The sequence below is a fragment of the Peromyscus californicus genome, unplaced genomic scaffold, assembly GCF_007827085.1.
Source record: "Peromyscus californicus insignis strain IS unplaced genomic scaffold, ASM782708v3 Scaffold_4__1_contigs__length_199733344, whole genome shotgun sequence".
In the NCBI taxonomy this organism is placed as follows: domain Eukaryota; kingdom Metazoa; phylum Chordata; class Mammalia; order Rodentia; family Cricetidae; genus Peromyscus; species Peromyscus californicus.
Window position 1 is genome coordinate 161,545,752 of NW_026294562.1, and position 21,489 is coordinate 161,567,240.

General features: G+C 40.9%; 1 protein-coding gene and 1 long non-coding RNA gene across 2 annotated transcripts; both read left to right on the plus strand.

Moving 5' to 3' along the window:
• The first annotated feature begins 1,893 nt into the window (after nucleotides 1-1,893).
• LOC128125025 (uncharacterized) lies at nucleotides 1,894-16,008 on the plus strand. Its single transcript, XR_008223083.1, has 3 exons — nucleotides 1,894-1,980; nucleotides 14,845-14,971; nucleotides 15,236-16,008. It is a non-coding gene; the product is annotated as an uncharacterized LOC128125025 (long non-coding RNA).
• A 2,667-nt stretch (nucleotides 16,009-18,675) lies between these two features.
• Nucleotides 18,676-20,805, plus strand: LOC128124971 (zinc finger protein 345-like). The gene has a single exon (XM_052761887.1). The coding sequence runs from the start codon at nucleotides 18,747-18,749 to the stop codon at nucleotides 20,130-20,132; it is 1,386 nt and encodes a 461-aa protein (XP_052617847.1). The 5' UTR covers nucleotides 18,676-18,746; the 3' UTR covers nucleotides 20,133-20,805.
• The last annotated feature ends 684 nt before the right edge of the window (nucleotides 20,806-21,489 follow it).

Sequence of the window (21,489 nt, forward strand, 5' to 3'; positions counted from 1 at the left end):
GCGGTAGAGACATGTGGGTGCTGGGAATCGAACCTGGGTCCTCTGGAAGAGCAGCCAGTGCTCTTAGCCCTAAGTTACCTTTCCAGCCCCATGGCTTGCTTTATTAAATTTCAGTTTCCATCTATTGTTAAAAGATTCAGGGTTGGATTTTACTGAGCATTTTCAATTGCCACGTAAACGAAGTTTTCATAGATTGTTCATAGATTGTTCCAGCATTTTGTTTTAAGAAGTAGTCATTAGACAAGCAGTGACCAGTTTCTGGTCTTTTAAATTAGGATAATTACTGCCTTTCACAGAAAATTATAAATATGGATTAATACAGATAAAAACATCATTGATGATTCTTAGGTAAAGAACACAGAATTGTAATGCTATTGTGCCTACTTTTAGATAGTCTCAAATCTGTCCATATTTCTCGGTAGAATACACATGTATGCATCTACACCAAGTACACAAACGTAATTTTACTTAGTATTTTATTGCTTTCATCCTGTCGAGGGCATGGCCCATCAGAACTGTGTTTTTGCTTTCTGTAAGGATTCACACTGAGGGAAGATGCTGTCGGGATGGTGACGCAAGGAAGGAAAAGAGCAAGAATGATGGGGCTTGGATGTTACCGGAGACCTATGGGCCCGCTGAGCCAAAGACTGTGTACACAGTTCTCTTTGTCCTCCGGTGGAAACTGCTTCCCTACTGCTTGTAAAGAGTCACCATGACCAGGGGTGCGGGTGGGGTAAGCTTTGAGGTTTCAAAAGCCCATCACCAAGTGCAACTTATAAAAGAAAGTATTTAATTGGAGGCTTGCTTATAGTTTCAGAGAGAGAGAGACTGGGCCTGGAGAGGAGCACACCTCTAGTACATTCCTCCAGTAAGACCGCGTCTCCTAATCCTTCCCAAAACAGTTCAGCAACCAGGGACCAAGCATTTAAATACATGAGTCTGTGGGGGGCTTTTCTTATTTATCACCTCATCAGTCATCTCAGGAATATCTGATGGGTCTATTCAGGGTTTATTTAGGCTTCAAACTAGTCTTTAGTTTTGTGGTGTGGCTCTTGTCATAGTGTCTGAATGAAAATGACTCAGAGGTATCATAGACCGTTGCTGGACATGGAGAGGGTAGAGGCATTGGTTGTAGACATACACAGGTGAGTCCGGGGCAGATGGGGTGGGCTTCCAGGTGAGAGATTTCCACCAGCCTTGAGGTGACCGTAAGGTGTCTATTTCAGAAATGGGGTAGTTATACGGGCCATTTAGGGAAAGAAAGAGCGATCCTATTCCATATTCTGGCCTTTGTCATGGTTTGGGTATAACTAATTGAATTCAAATCATCTCTCTTTAGTTGAGTAACTCTGGTTTTGCAAAGGGGTACAATTTCCTCAGATTCCCTATGTCCTTCCTCCAAGGAAGAAAACAGGCCTTCCCATTTTTCCATTTGAAAGCTCTGGTGGTTTGAATGAGAATGGCCCCCCTAAACTCGTGTTTGAATGTGGATTAGAAGGTGTGGCCTTATTGGAAGAGGCGAGTCATGGCGGCAGGGGTGGGGGTGGGGTAAGCTTTGAAGTTTCAAAAGCCCATGCCAAGCCCAGTGTCTGTCTTTCTGTCTCTTTCTCTGTGTGTCTGTCTATCACTGTTTCTCTGTCTCTCTTTTTCTCTCTCTGCCTGCTGCCTTCAGATTAGGATGTAAAGTTCTCAGCTGCTGCTCCAGTACCATGCCTCTCTGTTTCCTACCATGATCATGGACTAACCCTCTAAAACTGTAGCAAGGCCCCAATTACGTGTTTCCTTTTAAGAGTTGCCTTGGTCTTTCTTGATCATGGTGTCTATTCACAGCAGTAGAATAGTAACTAAACCATGCTTCAAAGAAAACCTAACCTCTCACGATTCTTTCCCTCTAGCTCTACTTTCTCAAGACTCTACTTTGTTGACAGAAGAATCCAGAAGAGAACTGGTCAACTCTTGAAATTTTAAGTCATGGCCCAAGTGAGTTGGAATGGTCTTCCAAAATATAACCATTTATATGATATCATATGAATATCTGTTATAACTTGTTCTTAAAGTGCTTACCTGAGTCTTTTCATGCTGGTAAGGGATAGTTGTGAAACAGTCTAGTGCTTTGTCTAAATGCCTCCCTTTTCTCCAACCAAGAGTTCCATAGCTATCAGACATGGCAGTCATTGTATTTGTGTTCTAGTCTTCTGACAAAGCATCAGAGGAGAAGTTCATTTCTATAAAGGGAGTGCTAAAGAGTCTCATTCCAAACCGTAGCTTCACAAGGTGGAATTGTGTGGTTAAAGGGGAATACAGCATAAGAAAGTTTTTATTTAATTCATAGAATAGGGTGTTTCAATTCATCAAGACGGGTTGGGGCACTGGTTGGAATTCATTTTGTGATGCCTTTGGTAGAAGTTATGGACTATTCAGCTCACAGAAATCAGGATGTTGCATTTACCTCTCTAACAGGCACAACAAACAAGAGCACATAAAGACTGACATCTGGGGTGTAAAGGAAGCTTATCCGCAAAGGCTTTGCTCTGCTCTACATGTCACATCTGTGTCCTAGATCTTTTGTCAAGAAAAGATATTTCGGGGATGGTGAGATGTGACTTGTTAATGGAACATGTGCTGACTGGAGGGTATTTAGTATCAAGTATTAAGTTGAGTGTATCTCTAAGAAATTATGACAATTTTATTTCATTTTATTTTGCCAGTTTGAAGACTTTATTCCAGCCAGCTGGGACTACACTCAGGTATTCCAGACCTAAGTGTAGCACTGAGTGTCCAGAGCACAGGGTTTTTGAGGTAGAAACCACGTCCTGGCATCTGTCTCAGCAGCTACAGGGGGGCTTCAATAAGACAAACAGTTAGCTGGAGACATTTAAGAACAACAGCATTTGGTTTTACCCCAGTTTCCTGGGCTATCTAATCTCTGGTTTTTAGTTGCCCAAGCAGTGTAGGGTATTGGTTCCATATTGTGGAGTTGGTGTTAAGTCAAATCAGACATTGATTCATTACCCCCTCAAGCTATGTGCCACCGTTGTCATAGCATTTCTGGCAGGCAGGACACCACTGTAGATCAAAGGGTTTGTGGCTGGATTGGTGGTCATGTTTATCTTTTGGTAGCATACAGAGTACCTTCCTGTACCAAAGATACTAGAACCTAGGGGTGAAGGCTCTATGTAGCACCAGCTTGACCCCTCCATGTTCAGTGAGTTGAGTAGGCTTTATCTTCAGCAATGAGGTCTTGCTGTCAGTTTGTGGAGAACAACCTATAGTCTTGGCAATGGCCTGGGTTGTTGGGGGTTCCCATGGTACCCTTTGGCCAACAACTCAATTAGATGTAATTCAATTCCAATTCTGGCAGCTTCATTTGGTGACCAGAGATGGCCAGTTGGGACTCTGTCTCCCCTATTACTTGGTGATTTCACTTAGATTGCCTTCATATATGTATATGTTTTAGGAGGTTTTTGCTGTAGAAGGTTTCTAAACTACCCATCAAAGGGGGCTGAATTTTTCCTGTCTTGCACTCTTCCCCCCCTCTCCCCACTTGATCCTCCTGTGCCAGAAATCTCCCCAATCATCCTTAACTATTTATTCTATTTCTTTCCCCTAATGAGATCTTTCCGACCCTCTAGTCCTCTGGCTATTATGAACAGAGCAGCAATGAACATGGTTGACCAAGTGTCTCTGTTGTGGGATGAAGTGTGCTTTGTGTATATATATGCCCAAGAGTGGTATAGCTGGATCTTGAGGTAGATTGATGCCCGTCTTCCTGAGGAACCACCACACTGATTTCTATAGTGGCTGTATAAGTTTGCACTCCCACCAGCAAGGGATGAGTGTTCCCCTTATTCCACATCCTCTCCCACATGAGTTGTTGCTTGTTTCATTGATCTTAGCCATTCTGACATTTGTAAGATGAATGTCAAAGTAGTTTTGATTTTTTTTTTTTTTTTGGTTTTTTCAAGACAGGGTTTCTCTGTGTAGCCTTGGCTGTCCTGGAACTCACACTGTAGACCTGGCTGGTCTCGAACTCACAGAGATCCGCCTGCCTCTGCCTCCCAAGTGTTGGGATTAAAGGCATGTGCCACCATCACCCAGCTAGTTTTGGTTTTTATGTTTAAGGATGTTGAACATTTCTTGAAGTATTTCTCAATATTTTGAGTTTCCTCTATTGAGAATTGTTGTGGAATATTAGTTTAACTATGTAAAGATACATTACTTTTGTTTAAGCTGCATTTGTTTAATGATGTAGAGATGTGTTGCTTTGCCTGCCTAAGGCAGCTGATTGGTCTAATAAAAAGCTGAATGGCCAATAGTGAAGCAGAAGAGGGATAGGTGGGGCTGGCAGGCAGAGAGAATAAATAGGAGGAGGAAACTGGGGAGCAAGAGAGAACAAGGGAGAAAGAGAGGGAGACGCCCAGGGCCAGTCAGCCAGGCAGCCGGCAGTCAGCCAGGCACAGAGTAGGACATACAGAATGACAGAAAGGTAAAAAGCCCAAGGCAACATGTAGATGAAGAGAAACAGATTAAATTAAGTTACAAGAGCTAGTAGGACAAGCATAAGATTAAGTGGGCATTCATATCTGATAATAAGTCTCCATATCATGATTTGGGAGCTGGTTGGTGGCCCAAGAGAAAGCCTGCTACAGAGAATTCTCTGTTTAGATCCTTATCCCATTTTTTTAACTGGGCTGTTTATTTTCTTGATATCTAGTTTTTTGAGTTCTTTATATATTTTGGAGATTAGCGCTCTATTGGAAGTGTAGTTAGTAAAATCTTTTCCCATTCTGTACGCTGCCACTTTGTTTGGATGACAGTGTCCCTTGCTGTGCAGACGTTTCTCAGTTTCACAAGGCCTCATTTGTTAACTGTCAATCTTTGTGCCTGCATTAATGGCGTCTGTTCAGAAAGGTTTTTTTCTGTGCCAATGTGTTCAAGGCTATTCCCCACTTTCTCTTTGTATGAGGTTCAGTGTATCTGGTTTCATGTTGAGGTCTTTGATCCATTTGGAGTTGAGTTTTGTGCAGGATAATAAGTATTGGTATATTTGGATTCGTTTACAAGCAGCCATCCAGTTTGACCAGCACTTTTGTTGAAGATGCTGTCTTTTCTCCAGTGTGTGTTTCTGGCTTCTTTATCAAAAATCAGCTGTCCACAGATGTGTGAATTTATGTTTGGGTCTTCAATTCAATTCCCTTCATCAGTGTGTCTATTTTTGTGACAATACCATGCTTTTTTAAAAAAATTATTATTACTGTAGTTCTGTAGTACAACTTGAAATTGGGGATGGTGATACCTCCTGCAGTTCTTTTATTATTCAGGATTGTTTTAGCTATCCTGGGTTTTTTGTGTTTCCATATGAAGCTGAATTTTTTCCTTTTAAGATCTGTGAAGAATTGAGTTGGAATTTTAATGGGGATTGCACTGGATCTGAAGATTGCTTTTGGTAGGATGGCCATTTTTACTGTGTTAATCCTACCAATCCATGAGTATGGGAGATCTTTCTGTCTTCTAATATCTTCTTCAATTTCTTTCTTTAGTGACTTGAAGTTTTTATCATCCAAGTCTTCTACTTGCTTGGTTAGAGTTACCCCAAGATATTTTATATTATTTGAAGCTATTGTGAAAGGTATTATTTCCCTGATTTCTTTCTCAGTCCATTTGTCATTTGTATATAGGAGGGCTACTGATTTTGGGGGGGGGGATTAATTTTGTATCCAGCCACTACACTGAAAAGGTTTATCAGCTGCAGGAGTTCCCTGGTGCAACCTTTTGGGTAACTTATGTATACTATCAAATCATCTGCAAAGAAAGATACTTTGACTTCTTCTTTCCTATTTGTAGCTGCTTAATCTTCAGTTTCCTCCTTGCCCTAGCTAAGACTTCAAGTACTATAGGTATGGAGAGAGTGGACAACTTTGTCTTGTTCTTGATTTTAGTGGAATTGCTTTGAGTTTCTCTCCATTTAAGTTGATGTTGGCTGTGGGTTTGCTGTAAACTGCCTTTATTACATTGAGGTATGTTCCTTGTATCTTTAATCTCTCCAGGACTTTTATCATGAAGGGATGTTGGATTTTGTCAAAGGCCTTTTCTGCATCTAATGAGATGATCATGTGGTTTTTGTCTTTCAGTTTGTTTATGTGATAGATTACATTGGCAGATTTTCATATGTTGAACCATTACTGCATCTCTGAAATGAAACCTGTTTGATCATGGTTGATGATCTTTTTGATATGTTATTGGATTTGGCTTGCAAATATTTTATTGAGAATTTTTGCATTTGTGTTCATAAGGGAAATTGATATGTAATTCTCTTTCTTTGTGGGGTCTTATGTGGTTTGGGTACCAGGATAAATGTGGTCTTGTGAAATGATTTGGGCAATGTTCCTTCTGTTTCATTTCGTGGAATAATTTGAGGAGTATTGGCATTAATTCTTCTTTGAAAGTCTAGTAGAATTCTGCACTAAAACCATCTGGCCCTGTACTCTTTTTCTGTTGGGAGACTTTTAATAACTGCTTCTTTTTCTTTTTTTTTTTTTTTTTTTTTTATCACATTTTTTTTTTATTAATTTATTTTGCAATACAATTCAGTTCTACATATCAGCCACGGATTCCCTTGTTCTCCCCCCTCCCGTCCCCCTCACCTTCCCCCCGACCCCCCCCCCCCCCATTCCCATCTCCTCCAGGGCAAAGCCTTCCCCACAGACTGAGGTCAACCTGGTAGACTTAGTCCAGGTAGGTCTAGTCCCCTCCTCCCAGGCCGAGCCAAACAATCCTGTATAGGCCCCAGGTTTCAAACAGCCAACTCATGCAATGAGCACAAGATCTGGTCCCACTGCCTGGATGCCTCCCAAACAGATCAAGCCAATCAACTGTCTCATCCATTCTGAGGGCCTGATCCAGTGGGGACCCCTCAGCCATTGGTTCATAGTTCATGTGTTTCCATTCATTTGGCTATTTGTCCCTGTGCTTTATCCAACCTTGGTCTCAACAATTCTCGCTCATATAAACCCTCCTCATTCTCGCTAATTGGACTCCCAGAGATCCACCCGGGGCCTAGTCATGGATCTCTGCATCCAGATCCCTCAGTAGTTGGATGAGGTTTCTAGCACAACAATTAGGGTGTTTGGCCATCCCATCACCAGAGTAGGTCAGTTCGGGCTGTCTCTCGACCACTGTCACCGTGCACAAAACTTAAGTCCAAGTGGATCAAGGACCTCAACATAAATCCAGCTACTCTGAACCTGCTAGAAGAGAAAGTAGGAAGTAGTCTTGAACGCATTGGCATAGGAGACTACTTCCTAAATAGAACACCAGTAGCACAGACTCTGAGACAAACAATCAATCAATGGGACCTCTTGAAACTGAGAAGCTTTTGTAGAGCAAAGGATACGGTCAACAAGGCAAAGCGACAGCCTACAGAATGGGAAAAGATCTTCACCAACCCCACATCTGACAGAGGACTGATATCCAGAATATATAAGGAATTCAAGAAATTAGACATCAAAATGCCCAACAGTCCAATTCTTTTTCACTAAGGATTGTAGGTTTTTTTTTAATTGATTATCTGATCTTAATTTAACTTGGTAAGTGGTATGTATCAAGAAGATTATCCTTTTCATTAGATTTTCCAATTTGACAGAGTACGGGTATTTAAAGTATGTCCCTAATTCTCTGAATTTCCTCAGTGTGTGTTGTTATGTCCCTCTTTTCATTTCTTTCTTTCTTTTTCTTTTTTTTTCTTTTCTTTTTTTTGTTTTTGTTTTTGTTTTTCGAGACAGGGTTTCTCTGTAGTTTTGGAGCCTGTCCTGGACCAGCTCTGTAGACCAGGCTGGCCTCGAACTCACAGAGATCCACCTGCCTCTGCCTCCCAAGTGCTGGGATTTCAGGCGTGTGCTACCACCGCCCGGCTTGTTTTGGTTTTTTGAGACAAGGTTTCTTTGTGGAATGTCTCTGGCTATCCTAGAACTCACTCTGTAGACCAGGCTGTCCTGGAATTCACAGAGATTCACCTACCTCTGCCTCCTGAGTGCTGGGATTCAGGACGTGGGCCACCACCGCCCGGCTCCTCTTTTCATTTCTAATTTTGTTCATTTGGATATTCTCTATGTGCCTTCTAGTTATTTTTGGTGTGAGTTTGTCAAATTGATTTTCTCAAAGAACCAACTCTTTGTTTCATTAATTCTTTGTATTTTTTTCCTATTTTATTGATTTCTGTCCTGAGTTTGATTATTTCTTCCAGTTTATTCCTTTTGAGTGTGATATCTTTTTGTTCTAGAACTTTCAGGTGTGCTGCTAGGTTGCTAGTATGAGATCTTTTCTTTTTCTTCCTTTTTTTTGGAGCTGAGGACCAAACCCAGGGCCTTGCACTTGTTAGGCAAGTGCTCTACCACTGAGCTAAATCCCCAACCCTCTTTTTTTTTTTTAAAAAAAATGCAGGCCCTTAGTGCTGTGAACTTGCCTCTTACCTGCCTCCATGAGTTTGGAGATGATGTGTGTTCATTTCTTTTTTCTTTTTTTTTTGATTTGGTTTTTCAAGACAGGGTTTCTCTGGGTAGCCCTGGCTGTCCTGGAAATTGCTCTGTAGATCACCTGGTCTTGAACTCACAGAGATCTGCCTGCCTCTGCCTCCCAAGTACTAGGATTATAGGCATGAGCCACTACTACTGGCTCATTTTCTTTTCTTTTTTTAAAAAGATTTATTTATTTATTACATATACAGTGTTCTGTCTGCATGTGTCCCTGCAGGCCAGAAGAGAGCACCAGATCTTCTTATAATGGTTGTTAGCCACCATGTGGTTGCTGGGAATTGAACTCAGGACCTCTGGAAGAGCAGCCAGTACTCTTAACCTCTGAGCCATCTCTCCAGTCCAACTCGTTTTCATTCAATTCTAGAAAATCTTTTTTAGAGCAAGATCCAGGACAGGCACCAAAACTACACAGAGAAACCCTATCTGTCTCGAAAAACAAAAACAACAAACAAACAAAAAAGTAATGAAAAACATAGTAAATAAATAAATAAACGCATACAGAGTGAGTTCCAGGACAGCCAGGGTTACACAGAGAAACCTTGTCACAAAAAAAAATAAAAAATCATCATACAGAGAGCTCTTTCAGGCTGAGGAGTTGGCGAGAACATGGAGATTAAGAGCTTGGAGCAGGGATGTGTTTAATCCCAGCACTCGGGGAAGGAGCCGTCTCCATGGGACACGACCAGAAAGGACCTGAACATTCTGCCCAAGTCCATCCTGGGGCCCAGCTGCCAATCCTGCGAACCCCAATAACTTGGAGGTGTTAGTGAGATTGCCCTACTGATCAAGCTAAGATCTATTTGGGAGAGGTTTCAGAAGCCGGCAGAGGAAACAAGATCAGCTGAGGAGTTGGCAAGCGAGCAAAACTCGACCTGAGAACACAGGAGAAGGAGCCGTCCAGCCACCGAACCAGATCACCAGAGTCATAAGCCCACCCTACGCCAACTGGGAACAGGTAAGGCCCCATCTCCGGACCAGCAGACCAGGTCTCTAGCCCCTATGCCCCAGCCATCAGAGCTCCAGGGACCAGGCAGCTACCTTTCCCTGCTCCCTCATCAAAAAAAACCCTGCCCCTGTGAGCCCAACAACTGCTGGCGCCATAAGCTCACCCTACACCAATTGGGAACAACTGCTCTCTGAGACAGAACCCACTAACACTGATTGGACTAAGCTGCTCCTGGAGAAACGGAGCCCAACAGCACCGATTCAACCAAGTGGACCAAGACTATCAATTAGAACAAGAGAGGCACCTTCAGACACAGACACCACCTGCACCAAGCGGAGGAAGAGATGGGTAGATGCCAGTGCAAAAATACAGGCAACAACATATATGACAACATCAGAACCTAGTGATTCTACACCTGCAAGACCTGAACATACCTATGCAGAAGCAGAAGAAATCAGTCCTAAAAGTGACTTTAAGAAGATGATAGAGGCCCTTAAAGAGGAAATGAAAAACTCCCTTAAAGAGGAAATTAAAAATTCCCTTAAAGAAATGGAAGAAAAAACAAAAAATTAGAAGAAATCAAAGAAAGCCAAGAAAAAGTAATTAAACAGATGAAGGAAACAAATTTTCAATTTGAAAATTGAAATCGAGACAATAAAGAAGATACAAACTAAGGGAATGCTGGAAATAGAAATTCTGACTTAACGAACAGGAACTACAGATGCCAGCATAACCAACCGAATGCAAGAGATGGAACAGAGAATCTCTGACACTGAAGACACAATAGAGAAAATAGATTCGTCAGTCAAAGAAAACACTAAAGCAAAAAAAGTCGTAACACAAAACGTCCAAGAAATTTGGGACACCATGAAAATCTTTCTTAATTTCTGCCTTGACCCATTTTTCATTCAGTAGAGAGTTCAGTTTCCACGAGTTTGTAAGCTTTCTGTTGTTTCTGTTGTTGTTGATATCCAACTTTAATCTATGGTGGACAGATAGGATGCAGTCTGGTATTACAATTTTCTTGTGCATGTTGAGACCTTCTTTGTGTCTGAATATGTGGTCAATTTTGGAGAAAGTTCTGTGAGGTGTTGAGAAGAAGGTACATTCTTTTGTGTTTGGGTGAAATGTTCTGTAAATATCTGTTAGGTCCATTTGGTTTATAATGTCAGGTTGTTCCAACATTCCTCTGCATGTTTTTTTTGTCTGGATGATCTGTCTATTGGCAAGAGTAGGTTATTAAAATCTCCCACTATCTGTGTATGAAGGTCCATGTGTGATTTCAGCTGTAGTCATGTTGCTGTTAAGACTTGAGTGCCCTTGAGTTTGGTGATGTTAAGAATTGCAATGTCCTTTCGGTGGAGTTTTCTTTTTGATGAGTCTGTAATGTCCCTCCCTATCTCTTCTGATTAGTTTTGGTATGAAATCTGTTTTGTCAGATACTATAATGGCTACACCAGTGTGGGAGCCCACAACTGACTCAGTTTCCCAGTTTGAATCTGAAGTCTATTTTGAGTCAACAGAATTCAAGCTTGCTTGTTCCAGGGCTGTGAGAAAGTTCTAATTAGCCTGCAGAGTCTCCTTAAAGGGCTGTGAGAAAGTCCTGATTAACCCACAGGAAGAACACACTAACTAGACACAGGCTGCTGATGCCTTCCAGAGGTACATTGAGATAGAAAATGAAACTGCCTGCTCCTTGGTGCAAGGCAGGATGGATAGTGGTTGAATGCCTGCGCTATGCACTGTCCTACCTCTGTCCTTCAAAACTGTATACAAGCTGGCTGTGAAATAAACTCGGGGCTGTCCGGCATTGACCGGCAGACCTCTCGACTCTTTTCTGTCTTCTTCATTGTCTCTTCAATCCTCACGCCTCTACCCAGCTACCCAGCTGACTGTCGGCAGGCTCCGACACACCAGCTTGCTTCTTAGGTCTGTTTGCTCAGAATATCATTTTAGTCCTTTTATCCTCAGGTGATATCTATCCTTGATGTGAAGGTATGTTTCTTGGATATGGCAGAAGGATGATCCTGTTTTTGCATTCATTCTGTTAGTCTGTGTCTTTTTTATTGGGGGAATTGAGACCATCAATGTTGAGAAATATCAATGACTACTGATTGTTGATTCATGTTATTTTGTTGTTGGTGGTGGTGGTGATATTGGTAGTAGTGGTGGTGGTGTTTTTTTTTTTTTTTTGTGTGTGTGTGTATGTGTGTGTGTTTCCTCCTTTTAATTTTGCTGCTTGTGATATATTGTTTGTCATCTAAGAAATAAAGCTTGCCTGAAGATCAGAGGACAGAGCCAGCCACAGAGTTAGCCACAGAGGTCAGGCAGTGGTGGCACACACCTTTAATCTTAGCACTTGGGAGGCAGAGGCAGAAATCTGTCTGGATTTCTGTGAATTCAAGGCCACACTGGGCTACATGAGATTAATCCAGTCTAAAAGAGAAACAGGAGGCCATGGTGGCACACACCTTTAATTCCAGCAGTTGTGATCACACACCTTTAATCCCAGCACTAGGAAGGCTGAGATAGGAAGTGATATGGCTGGGCAAAGACAGGAATATAAGTCAGGAGAAGACAGGAATTCTCTCTCTTGCAGATGCTCTGTCAGGCTGAGGAGTGGGTGAGGTAAGAGGTGGTGGCTGTGGCTTGCTCTGCTTCTCTGACCTTTCAGCTTTCACCCTGATATCTGGCTCCAGGTTTTTATTATAAGACCATTTAGGATTTGTGCAACAGCTGCTCTGGGATTATTTATTCTGTGTTTTCTTGAATGTATTTAAATTATTTAGGTTTGAATTTTACCTTCTACTACCCATTGTATGGCTGGATTTGTAGATATATATTGCTTAAATTTGATTTTATCATGGAATATCTTATTTTCTTCATCTATGGTGATTGAAAATTTTACTGGATTTAGTAGTCAGGGCTGGCATCTGTGGTCCCGTAAGAGTCTGCAGCACATCTGTCCAGGCCTTTCTGACTTTTAGAGTCTCCATTGAGAAGTCAGGTGTAATTCTAATAGGTTTCTGTAGTTGGACTTTTTCATTGGGACCATTGGCTCCCCAATAATGATGCAGAGACTTAATATTAATTATGAAAGCTCAGCTGACAACTTAGGCTTCTTTCTAACTAGCTCTTAGACCTTAAGTTAGCCCATATCTCTTCATCTGTTTATTTTACATCATGTGGTCACCCTACTGTGTAAATGTCCATGCTGCCTCCTCCAAGTCTCCTGGTGTCTCTCCTTCTTCTTCCCAGCATCCCCTGTGCCTGGAAATCCCGCCTAGCTATTGGCCATTCAGCTTTTTATTAAACCAATCAGAGTGGCATATCTTCACGGTGTACAAAAAGATTATTCCACAATAGGTTTCTTGGTCTTTTTCCCTTGCAGCTCTTACTGTTCTTTCTTGGTTCTGTACATTTAGTGTTTTGATCATTTTGTACCAAGGGGATTTTCTTTTCTGGTGCAGTCTATTTGGTGTTCTGTAAGCTTCTTGTACCTTAATAGACATCTCCTTCTTTAGGTTAGGGGAATTTTCTTGTATGATTTTGTTGAAAATATTTTCTGTGCTTTTGACCTGAGTTTCTTCTTCATCTATTCCTATTATTCTTAGATTTGGTCTTTTATACTGCCCAGATTTCCTTCATGTTTTATGCCAGGAGTATTTTACATTTAACATTTTCTTTAATCAATGTACCCATTTCTTCTATCCTGTCTTCAATGCCTGATATTCTTTCTTCCATCTCTTATATTCTGTTGGTGAAGCTTGCCTCTGTGGGTCCTGTTTGAGTTCTTAAATTTTTCATTTCCATATTTCCTTCAGTTTGGGTTTTATTAATTCTATTTCTACCTTCAGTACTTAACAATTTTATTAATTTTCTTCCACTGTTTGTGTTAGATTTCTTGAAGTGATTTATTAATTTCCCTCTTTAAGGACCTCTATCATATTCATATAGACTGTTAAGGTCTTTTTCTTGTTTTTTATCTATGTTGGAATATTCAGGGCCTGCTATGGTAGGGTTGCTGGGCTCTAGTGGAGACATTGACCTTGCTTTTACTGATTGTGTTTTTACACTGGAGTCTAGGCATCTGGAATTGGGAAGATTGTAATTCTAGGTGTTGATATTGGTCTTGTCTTTGTTGAGTGGAGTTTTGTTCCTCGGTTTCTGTTTCCTCTTTGGTTCTTAGGAGAGTGTGGTGGCTGTATGCTGTCTAGTAGGAAATTCTTTGGAGGTCCTGATATGTGTGGATACTGGAGATTCTAGGTAAAATATATTTCTGAGTGTTAGAAGCTGACACCTAGGAATGGACACAGGCTGGTGGGGTGTTGAGAGGGGGATCCACAGGAGGGTGGAAAACAGGGTGTTCTGTGAGGATCTTCTTAGTTAATCCCCTGGGAATGGGGACAGAGTGTGAGGAGAGGCCGCAGCAGAAAGTCTGCCACAGAGCTGGACATGAAGCTGGGGGTTTGGATTTGGAGGAGCAGCAGATGTGAGGATACGCAGTTAGCCTACGTGCTACCCTGGCCAGAGTGGCCTGTGGGTTTGCAGGGAATGCCTGCTGGAGTTGTGGGCTGGAATAAAGCAACAAGTTGGGGGAGAGAGGTTAGGAGGGGAAGGTCTTTGCGATCCACTAGGGATGAGGGAGGGGTGGGGGAGGAAGGAGGCTGCAGCAGATGTTTTGCTGTGGAGCTGGGGATGAGACTGATTGGATTTGGGGTTGGATTTGCAGGAGCAGAGGGAGGGGTAAAGATCTGCAGTCAGCCTACCTGCTTCCCTGGCAGTTGAATTGTTTAAATTGTCTAAGGGTTTAAATTACTAAAGGATTAGAAAATCCAACTAGTAGTAACTTACTCAAAAAAAAAAAAAAAAAAAAAAAAGTAAAACACCTCAAATTTTTTCTCGGGTAATAATCTGCTGCTATTGATTCTCAGCTGTCTGAACAATGTCAGCAAGATACCCTATGGCCTTATTTTATTTGGGGCTACCATACTCAATTTTTTTTTCTTTTTTCTTTTCTTTTCTCTTCTTTTTTGAGACAGGGGTTTCACCATGTAGCCCTGTCTGGCCTGAACTGACTATGTGGACTCCCTAGGCCTGGAACTCACAGAGCTCTGCTTTCCTCTGCCTCCAGTGCTGGGGATTATAGGTGCATGCCAACAAACCCCAGCAGCAGTTGGAGATATTAAATGCCTACAGGCACTTAGCTCTGTTAGTTACATTTACTTCCGTACCTCTTCCTGCCATACTCCAGACTACCAACTCCAGACAGTCATTATCTTTTGTGGCCACTGCTTTTTCATAGTTTTTCCTTCCATCTAAACAGTTTCTTTAAATTCACCTCTGATGTTTGGTGTGTCCTTTAAGGAGCTGGTAACGTTCAGAGATGTGGCTATAGACTTCTCTGAGGAAGAGTGGGAGTGCCTGAATATGGAACAGAGGACTTTATACACAGATGTGATGATGGAGACCTACAGCCACCTCATCTCAGTGGGTGAGTCAGAACTCAGCCCTAGAAAGTCTTGCATTATTATGGGTTCTTTCTCAAAGGTGTGGAGGAATTTGTGTGAAAATGGTTTATAATATACAAGATTGGCAATAGTCACTATCATTGGGATCCTTCATCTTCCTTCCCTGTCAGAAATACTTTTTGGCTTTTTCTTGTTCCTATTGTCCCTTAATAACCAAGGGACCAGATGATAATTGTGGAATTCTTACCCATGCGCTCATTTCCTTTTTTAAAAAATCTTCTGGGCAGGATTCTGTGTTCATCTGCCACACCTGTTCTCCTTATTAGAAAAAAGAAAAGACCCCAGGATGATTTTGATGGATGAGACAAGAGGACTTTATCCAGGTGAGTGAGGGCTAAGGTAGAATGGGACAGTCATCAGTATAGATGACAGCTGTCCTAGTCAGGGTTTCTATTGCTGCAGTGAAACACCATGACCAAAAGCAGGCTAGGAAGGAAAGGGTTTATTTGGCTTATATTTCTAGATCATAGTCCATCATTAGAGGAAGTCAGAACAGGAACTCAAGCAGAGCAGGATCCTGGAGGCAGGAGCTGATGCGGAGGCCATGGGGGTTGCTGCTTACTGTCTTGCTCCTTGTGTCTTGCTCAGCCTGCTTTCTTATAGAACCTAGGACCACCAGGTACCACCCACAATGGGTTAGGCCCTTCCTCATTGGTCACTAATGGAGAAAGTGCCTTACAGCTGGATCTTATGGAGGCATTTTCTCAGTTGAGGTTCCTTCTATTCAGATAACTCTAACTTATGTCAAATGGACATAGAATGAGCCAACACAATAGCCTAGCTTCTTCATGGGCAAGAATACCATTGAAATAGCTTTTCACTGGCCAAAGGCTTGACACAGATGTGGTTTATAGGGCAAAACCTTTTCAGATTAACTTTCTTTTCACTTCCAGTACTAATGGAAGCTATTGGGGTCCAGCCTCTAGATAGCCGTCACCCAGAGTTCCAGAAGAGAAGCTACCAGCAACAGATTAATCCGAGGGGTTGACTAACAAATCTATACACATGAAACTGTTTAGTCCATACACTTTATTCTTCTGAGTTAGTTTTCTCTCTACACAGCTTCTTTTATACTCTAATACTTAGCTTCTTTCTTTTCTGATTCTCTCTACATTTTTCTGCTGTTCCCTCTAAATGCTATCTTAATTCCTTCATCTTAGTTCTGCCCCATCTAGGTCTTTCACATCTCATTCTTACCCACTTAGTTCTTCCCCATCAGGCTTTTCCTCATCTACCCTTTGTCCTTCTAGTTCTCCATCCAGTTCTCCAATCTAGTCCCCAAGTCCCTGAGGTTTACAGTTATATACCCATGCAATAGCAATGCTCTGGCTAAGGCAAGGTCACCAGGCTTGAATTCTTACAGGGTCATAAAGGCAGATAAGAGTTTTCCTCAGGCAGTGACTATCAGGTTTTCTTTTACAACCCAAAAGGGGAGGTCAACTAAGAGCTAAAATCAGTTAATATATCAGAAAAAGGGAATTTATATGCTCAAACTATATTCATAAAAGTGATTAGGTAAAATGTTAGGTGTCTATAATGTTAGTATAAATACCACTAAGGCTATGTAAGAAAGGAGGGTCTGAGCTTAATTTGCACAAGAAACAAAGCTCTGTACCTAATGTCTGCCTGGCCAAGGAGACAGGCAGTGTCTCCATATGGGTGTTTACCTTAATTCAGGAGACTAGCAGTTGGTCTGAAATGCTTTGTCCTTGTATGTTAGCTAAAGGAGATATCTGGTTTTAATGCTAAAAAAGAAAAGCAGAAGTCCCGGAGGCAGGAAACCTTGCATATATGACTGTATCTAAATACCTTAGAAGTTCCTGGGGGAAGCTATGAGAGCGCACATGAAATTCATAGCAGGAAACAGCTGATATATTAAAAGCTGAATAACACCAAATACTCCTTGAGATTTGGCTTTTCCTTTGGAAGAATTCCCTGATTCTTCCAGGTATAGCTTTACCATAGTCAGCTGAATTTTTACTACATATTCCTGTGGCTCATAGCACACTACCTCTTCATTTATGTGCTCTTTTTTTTTTTTTTTTGGTTTTTCGAGACAGGGTTTCTCTGTGTAGCTTTGCGCCTTTTCCTTTAACTCACTTGGTAGCCCAGGCTGGCCTGGAACTCACAGAGATCCGCCTGGCTCTGCCTCCCGAGTGCTGGGATTAAAGGCGTGCGCCACCACCGCCTGGCTACATTTATGTGCTCTTACTTGTCCTTCACATTACAGAGAGGCAAATGATGTTCTTCCTCTCCATTGGTCACCATTTTGTGGATGGTTGGGATGAAGTTCTTCCTCTCGCTTTCTATAATTTTCATTCAGACATTTACAGCCTTCTTCATTCTCTTACAAGTTATGAGGTCCCCCGTTTTTCCCACTTCCTTGAGAATTTTTAAAATTTTTAAAACTTTGTGTGTATGAGTGTTTGCCTTCATGTATGTATACCACATGGATGCAGTGTCTGAGAAGACCAGAGGAGGATGTCAGATCCCTCGGAACTGGTGTTGCCAGTGATCATGAGCTACCTTGTAGGTTCTGGAGATCAAACCCATGTCCTCTCCAAGAGCAGCCAGTGCTCTTAACCACTGGTCAAGGCCCCTTGTTAATTTTTTAAATCTGCTTTCTCCTTGCTTGTGTTTCCTCTATTTAGTGGATTCATTCTTTTATTTTATTTATTTTATTTTGACTTATGTATTATGAAACTCTTTATTATCCCCTAGAGCATGATCTTAAACTTCTGTGTAATGGACTTCACACTAAGAGGTCTGCCAGTGGGCTACAGCCCCATTGTGTTTTTTTCCTTTTGGAGGTACTGAGGATTGAAGACAGGACCTTATGCACACTATGAAAATATCCTATTTTTGTGCGGTTGTTTGTTTGTTTGTTTGCCTCAGAAGGGAAAAAGATTTGTGGAAAGACTCAGTGTCGTAAGCATACTGTGTTTACATACTTACATAGAAAAAAAATAAGAAAAAAATCAAGAAAAAAAAGATTATGTGAGGAAAAACTGACACTGTTATGCATAGTCAAATAAATAAATCAGTGAAATACTTCATATGCAAAGGAAATGGAACAATGAAGTTTGACAATCTTTAAAATTGTTTTTCACTAAACTCACCTAGGTATGTTTTTTTTCTTAAATTTGTACAGAAAGTCATGTGAAGTCATGTTTGTAGTCATTTCAGTAGAGATGAAAGGATCAGACAGTGTAGTGTGTTACATTGTTATTATACAATTAGATTATTCCATTCATGACTACTGAACCCTGGTTTGTGTAATATCATTTATTACATCCTAAGCCTACCATTCCTTTTTTGTCACGTATTCATTCCAGAATTGTTGTTAGTTTGCTGACTTGATTAGATCATAATGAGTGAAACAACCTAGAATTCGTTTTCTGTTATTAATCAGTTACATGGGCAGTCATTTTTTTTTTCTTTGATTCCTTAGATGAATGTGGTCAAAGCAAAACTTATGCTTTTCTCACCTGGCCCAGCTTTTATTGGCTCTTTTAAATTTATATTTATTCTTTGTTCCTTTTTCATATTCATAATTTTTCCATTTTAAAGCCATTCATCTCTTTTGCATTATGCTCTAAGATTTAGTTTTTTATATTGCATGCTTTATCTCATTTTGGATAAACAGTACATACTTACGTTTCAGACATAGATTTCGGTTGTCAGAACAAGAAGTTATTGAAAAAAACTAACACATATGAAGAATCATCTCAATGGGAAATGAAGGAATTTTTTATAAAACACAATCTTGAAGATTTATGTTTTGGAGATGATTGGGAAGACAAAAATCAATTTCAAACACATCAAAATCAGGAATACTTCAAGCAACTGACACTTACCTGTGAAAAAATGCTCACTGTGAACCAACGTACAGTTTTGAGTCACCAGAGACTTAATACAGGAGAGAAAGCAAGTGAATTTAAATGTGAAAAAGCACTCAGTTTTGGATCAGACCATATTCATCCTCAGTTAACTCACCCTGGTAACAAATTCCATAAAGATAGGGACTGTGGGAAAACTTTTCTTCCTGATTCAGAACTCACTCACTTTCAGCAAGTTCTCTATGGTAAGAAAACTCATCAATGGAAGGAATCTAGAGAGCCATTCAGTTTGCATTCAAGAATATTTGGCCTTCAGAGAATCCATACTGGTGAGAAATATTATGAATGTAAGGAATGTGGAAAATCTTTTACTTTGAAGTCAAACTTAACCCGACATCACAGAATTCATACTGGTGAGAGGCCATATGCATGTGATGACTGTGGAAAAGCCTTCACTCAGCGATCACATCTTACTTCACATCAGAATATTCACACTGGAGAAAAAGCTTATGCATGTGGAGTCTGTGGTAAGGCTTTTAATCGTGGCTCAAGCCTGACTAAGCATCAGAACATTCATTGTCGTGTGATTAATGCTGACAAGAAAATATATGAATGTATAGAATGTGGCAAGGGTTTTAATAGGCATTCAAATCTCACTCGTCATAAGAAACTTCATGCTAGATCAGCTCTTACTAGTCATAACAGTAATCAGGCTGGAGAGAAACCTTTTAGATATAAGAGATGTGGGAAATCTTTTAGATTTCCTTCACAACTTAGTTTACATAGACAAAATCATACTGGTGAGAAATCTTATGAATGTAAGGAATGTGGAAAATCATTTACTTTGAAGTCAAACTTGGCTCAACATCACAGAGTTCATACTGGTGAAAGGCCATATGCATGTGACGACTGTGGAAAAGCCTTCACTCATCGATCAAATCTTGCTTCACATCAGAAAATTCACACTGGAGAAAAAGCTTATGTATGTGAGGTTTGTGGAAAAGGTTTTAATCGCAGTTCAAACCTGACTCAGCATCAGAATATTCATTATGTAGTTAATGCTGGCAACAAAATATATGAATGTAAAGAATGTGGCAAGGGTTTTAATCGGCATTCAAATCTCACTCGTCATAAGAAAACTCATGTGGGAGAGAAACCTTTTAAATGTAAGGAATGTGGAAATGCCTTTAGTCAAAAATCACATCTTACCAAACATCAGAGAATCCACACTGAACATAACAAGTCTTTTTCTGTCTCGCCAGCCAGCTCCCAAATAATGACATAGAGACTTACTGTTAATTATGAAAGCTTGGCCTTAGCTTAGGCTTTTCCCACTAACTCTTCTAACTTAAATTAACCTGCTTTTATTAATCTATGTTTTACCATGTGACTTTTTACCTTTCTTTCATCTTGCACCTCCTGTTTCCTCTCCCTGTCTCCTGGCATGTCATGTGTGCCTAGAATGTCCACCTTCCTCTCTCTCTGCCTGGAAGTCCCACCTATACCTCCTGCCTAGCTATTGGCCATTTAGCTTTTTATTATATCAATCACAGCAATACATCTTCACAGTGTACAAATATCCCACAACAGGTAAAACCCTTAGGAATGTTCAGAGTGTGGTAAAGTCTTTCATCATTGCTCACACTGTGTCAGCATCAGAAAATTCATACAGGTGTGAAATGAGACTAGTACGAAGAATATAGAAAAGCCCTTATGGGTCGACAGCTGGGGAGCCTGCTTGGGGCTGCACTAGGCACTCTGAATGTCAATGACAGTTGCGTGGCTTGATGTGTTTATGAGTCCCCTGGCAATGGGACCAGGACTTATTCTGGGGCACAAACTAGCTTTTTAAAGATCATTCCCCATGGTGCAATGCCTTACTCAGCTGTGATGCAAGGGGAGGGGCTTGGTCCTGCCCCAGTTTGGTATGCCAGCCTGTGTTGACTACCCAAGGGAGGCCTTACCCCCATGAGGAGGGAATAAGGGTGGGGTTGGGGGAGATGGGGGGGAATGGGAGAAGGGGAGAGAGGGGGAACAGGTGTTGGTTTGTAAAATGAAAGAAAATTTTAAATAAAATAAAGAGAAAAGCCCTTGTTTGTGGTGTATGTTGTACTCAACATTAGAATCTACATGTTAGTAGGAAGCCCTGATGTTGAGAGATGTGGGAAAGCCTACATTTGGAGATCATATTTTGCTCAACATCAGAATTTAATCATCAGAAAATCCATATTGGTGAAAGAAACTAAATCCAAGGAATGTGGAAGGACTGACTATTCGGGGCTCAAAACTGAAAATGTATACTGGAATGAGACCCAATTACATGTGAAAATGTGGAGTTCACAATTTGCTATACCTCAGAGAATTTGTACTGTGGAGGAGCCTTATGTATGTAATGGATATGAGAAGTTTATCTGGTGTTCACAGCTTATAACAGTGGTTCCCAACCTGTGGGTTGCCACAATTGTAAAGTGCATATTTCCAATGGTCTTAGAAACTGAGACACTACTCAGTAACAATGAAAATAAATTTATGGTTGGGGGTTCCTGAGACCATCAGAAATGTGTTTTCTGATAGTCATGACCCACAGGGTGAGAAACTGTTGGCTTATAACATTCTTTTTTGAGAAATTTCAGAAGTATAAT